At 43.4% G+C, this 4,483-nt stretch overlaps 1 protein-coding gene across 2 annotated transcripts; it reads left to right on the top strand.

Moving 5' to 3' along the window:
- The first annotated feature begins 59 nt into the window (after window positions 1–59).
- tekt4 (tektin 4) lies at window positions 60–4,477 on the top strand. Of its 2 annotated transcripts, none has more exons than XM_020595970.1 (7): window positions 60–840; window positions 1,361–1,431; window positions 1,555–1,698; window positions 1,798–1,884; window positions 1,962–2,097; window positions 2,168–2,322; window positions 2,421–4,477. In XM_020595970.1, the coding sequence occupies exons 1-7, from the start codon at window positions 313–315 to the stop codon at window positions 2,632–2,634; spliced, it is 1,335 nt and encodes a 444-aa protein (XP_020451626.1). In that variant the 5' UTR covers window positions 60–312; the 3' UTR covers window positions 2,635–4,477. The 2 variants fall into 2 exon arrangements, with proteins under 2 accessions (XP_020451626.1, XP_020451627.1); XM_020595971.1 differs by having other exon boundaries at window positions 805–840; window positions 1,361–1,414.
- Window positions 4,478–4,483: the final 6 nt, after the last annotated feature.

Genomic DNA, 4,483 nt, shown 5'->3' with positions numbered 1-4,483 from the left:
GATCTGCTAAGACTTCACACTCTGGATCAGACCTTAAATGGGAGAGGATATAAGTTATAAACTGATGATTAACATGCTGCGTAAAATAGTTGGAGTTCTTCTCTGTTGTACTGTGTAGGTCCAGTCTGAGTTGTTATATTCTCTGTGGTGTATGTTACACTTTGTTTAATTATTGAACCTGTCACTTGACCAGAGCCAAAGCTGCTGTTGGAGCTGCTCCTGCCAACATGTGTAACCAGGCTACACTAAACAAACAACTTGGCTGCTCCGTTTTCTGTGTGGCTCTGAATCTGCAGTTGTAATTGTCAGAAAATGAGCTCTGATGTTTTAGTGTCACGGCCAAACTATGACAGCAGAGCTGTGGCTCAGGGGTTCCCGGAGAAAGAGCCTCCTGTACAGCCGGGTGTCCCGCAGCCGTCTTCGGGCTCAGCCACCGCGGGGTACCGCTCCGCTAAATACACCCCGGCTGAGTGGTTCTCCAACTACCACGCTATCCTCCAACAGGCCGGTACCGACCACCGCGAAGCCCGGAGCGTCCAGCGGGAGTCCAAGACGCTGTATCAGGACACCGAGACAGCCACTGTGAACACCCAGGCTCAGGGAACGCGTCTTCTGGGAGAGAGACTACAAGATCTCCACTCCTGGAAGTCTGAGCTGCAGCGGCACATCGAGCAGCTGCGGGCCGACACCGAGTCTCTGATGCCGCTGAAGATGCGGCTGGAGAAGGCGCTGGACGCCACCGAGACGCCATATGCCATCGCCACCGATAATCTGAACTGCAGGGCCAGAAGACTGGGCCCAGACCTGGTCAGAGACACCGTGGAGGAGGAGCTGCTGAAGGTGACCACTGACAGTAATGATCAGTAAAGTGAAGCTTTGTGTCATGGTGAAACAGGACATCATTAAGGCATGGCAGAAAAGAAACGTGAACAGGACTAATCTAAAAGTAAAGTCATAAAGAATAGCCTTACCAGCCTTATAAACAGGACATTACACAAATTGTTTCTGAGAATAAACGTAGCAGGTCAAATTTATGAACTCATTTATAACAGTAGGTTGTTTTTCTAATTAAAATAACAGAGTTGCAATGATTATCAATTAGTCAACAGAAGATGAGTAACTGTTCTGATCAAAGTCCATTTGCAAATATGACTGATTGTTCCAGCTTCTCAAATTTAACAATATGCTGCTTTTCCCGGCCTTACATTAGACTACATTTAATATCTCTGGCCATTGATCTGTTATTCAAACAGTAGGTCATTTGATATTGTCACTTTGGACTCTAGAAAATTAGGATGTGAAAATAGTCAGCTGATAAAATGACACTAAGATTTAAAAGAAGTGTGACTGTGTTTCATAGGAAGTGGACTTGATCAGGAGCATCCAGGATCTTTTGAAGAGAACTACAGCTCAGGTTGTCACTCAGATCAAGTGAGTGTCTGTTTAGTCAGAGTTAAACTGCCTGACATGGACCTCACTTATAAAATAACATTTTGTTTGAGGCTCTTACTGCAGAGAAGTGATTTGTGTTGTGCGGTTACATGTGTGTGTCAGGATGAACAGAGAGGCCAAGCAGACATTAGAGTTGGACTGGTCTGATAAGCACCAAGCCTACAACTTTGATGACCACTGTGGAAGACACAGTAACATGAGCCCAGATACACAGCACCACCCAGGCTCAGCCGCCGTGCAGGACCAGTGAGTGTGACCGGTGTGCCTGTAAATACACAAACTAGACACCATTAAAATGGGTTTCTATATTTGTGCTTATTACACTCACTGCACCGCATGTCGCAGGGTGTGTAACCACTCATCATGGACCAAGTTCACACAGGACAACCTGATCAAGGCCATGCAGGAAGAACAGGCCACTTACAGCCTCAGGTCAGACCTGTAACACACTGATAAACCTCATTTAAGGTTTTCACTGAACTTACTGATGTGGATTGTGTGTGTGTCAGACTGCTGGTGGAGCGAGTGCTGCAGGACACCACCGAGGATCTGAGAGTCCAGTGCTCCAACGTGGACAGAGCCTTCAGCCAGCGCTGTGCAGAGCTGATAGAGGCCAAGACCCAGCTGGAGATGAAGCGTGTAAAGGTAGAGAGACAGACACACAGTCAGTGACATATCAATCGATTGAATATCAATTATATGATCACGTGCGTAGGTCCTGGAGCAAATTGGAGACCAGGAGAGGAATATTGTGGCCCTGCAGCAGGCCATCGATAATAAAGAGGCTCCACTGAGAGTAGCTCAGTCCAGACTTTACCTTCGCTCTCTCAGACCCAATATGGAGCTGTGCAGGGACGAACCCCAGCTCAGGTACACACAAGCACACACACATGTACACACAGAGATAAACATACACAAAAACATCTGTCACCTTTTTCCATCTCCTTCTTTGTCGCCTGCATCTCCAGTTTGGAGGGGGAGGTGAGACAAATCGATGCCACCGTGACGTCTCTGCAGCAGCAGCTGAGCGAGGCCAGAGGCTCCCTGTCCCGCCTGGAGGAGTCACGCTTGGCCCTCGAGAAGGACATTAGCTGCAAAACCCACTCACTGTTCATCGAGAGAGACAAGTGCCTGACTCAACGCAGACGATACCCAACAAACTTTACACTCTCAGGATATTGAAGATAATGACTCTGAGTGTTTGTGTGGCCTGTGCTTTGGTTTTCAAATTGTTTGGTTAAAATGTTTTGGCTTAGTTGTGCTGTGCATACAGTAAGGGTTGAAGCTTGTTAGTAGAGAGCATGAGCACATTTTATGTACTGAAAACAGTTGTTTAGTTTTGCAAAAAGGTTCACGAGTTATTTAGAACTTCTTACGGTAAGAGCAGATGCTTCAAACTGATCAGTTATAACACCAACATTATGAGCAATTGATAATTAGTGTAATGGTGAGAGCCAATGTGTAAAAACAGATGACTGTGTGAAAATAGATGACTATACGGTGTGTTTAAGTAAAACTTGCAGTTTGTGTACATTATCTGGTAATTACAGAACAAATAGTTACAGGAAACGCCAGCCTTGCAGTTATTACTTTCGTTGTTGTTTCACTAGACAAAATCAGGCAATAATCTGCATGTGACCCTAAAATGCAAAGTTTGACCACAGTCACACTTACTGTTACATTTCTTTTGGTCCTGTTGCATTATTAGTTATACTGATTACAGCTGATAGCTTCGGCTGCAGCGAAGGTTTTGTGCATATACTTTTCAATGTGCACGTTTTTCTGGTGTTTGGAGGAATCCAGATGTGAACGTGTTACAATGTCTTAATCTTCATGAAACATAACAAAGAAATGAAAACAGGGACAGTTACATAGATGAGATGGTATCTGCTGGAGCAAACTGGGGTGAGCAGCTGTTATTGCTGCATCGTATTTTATGTTTAGACAAAACGATTAACCGACTAGTCAAGAAATTATCAGCAGGTATATTTATATTTTATGTATTTCCTAGTGTCTGTGGAATGTGTTTCCAGGTGGAACCAACTATTCTGATGAATTGTTTCAGTCATAGCTTTGAAAAAAATGACTTTTATTGGTTTTGTATTTGCTTCTGTACATGTAGATAAATGACATTTTGGTATTTAGCTGAAATGGTTATCCACAATTTCTTATAAGGAGTGCAGCTGTGTTAAACTGTTATAACCTGTTATTAGCAATGTGCAATCACAGTGAGTGTAAAGCTGAAAGCAAAAGTGTAAAATCAAACTAAAGCAATGAACATGTATCTACTAGTGATGTGCGATACCATTTATTTCCTTTCTGATCCAATACCAAGTAAATTCCAGGCTGGTATCGTCGATACCAGTGCTAAGGAGTGATTATTATCAATACTTTGAGCAAAAAAAAGAGGGGAAAGGGTCCAGACAACAGAGAATGATGGAGAAGAGGAGCTGTAATGTGTATCTATAATTGGCTTCCCGCTGTAACTGGTCACATACTGTGACCCTTCACTACTGTGAAGGGACATTTCTGCAGCCCAGATACTGAACTGTGGGACTACGCCATTACTACATAGGAGACTCTTTACATGCCATCTTGGTTGTTGTTTACAACCCTCCTTCTGGCAACTGCATATGAAATCCACTCTGTTACCATGAGACTCCAGACTTAAAATTTTTTGATTCTGATTTTCTGTGGTTCACATATTTACAAAGCTGTAGTTCATATATGATTATGGCAGGTGGAAGGAGAAGTAGTTCCTATCAAATGGATATTATTTACACTGTCCTGGTAATAAAGTAGTTACTGTTTCCCCTGCTGAAGTTAAAATCCACATTTACCCCAGATTAGCCTGCTAATTTAAGATACTGATCTTTTAAAATGGGAATCGATCCTAGAACAGGAAACGCTAGGATTGGAAGCATTGGGAATTCAAAACTGATCCGCACACCACTAATAAATACTGAAGGTTTTTGATGGTAACTATAAAACAAATCTTCAGTCAGGCAGTGAAAAGGTTGGGCCACAGTGG

The sequence above is a fragment of the Monopterus albus genome, unplaced genomic scaffold (assembly GCF_001952655.1).
Source record: "Monopterus albus unplaced genomic scaffold, M_albus_1.0 scaffold29.1, whole genome shotgun sequence".
NCBI classification, from domain to species: Eukaryota; Metazoa; Chordata; class Actinopteri; order Synbranchiformes; family Synbranchidae; genus Monopterus; species Monopterus albus.
The sequence above is the reverse complement of the archived record's forward strand: the minus strand, read 5'-3'. Positions and strand labels throughout refer to the sequence as shown.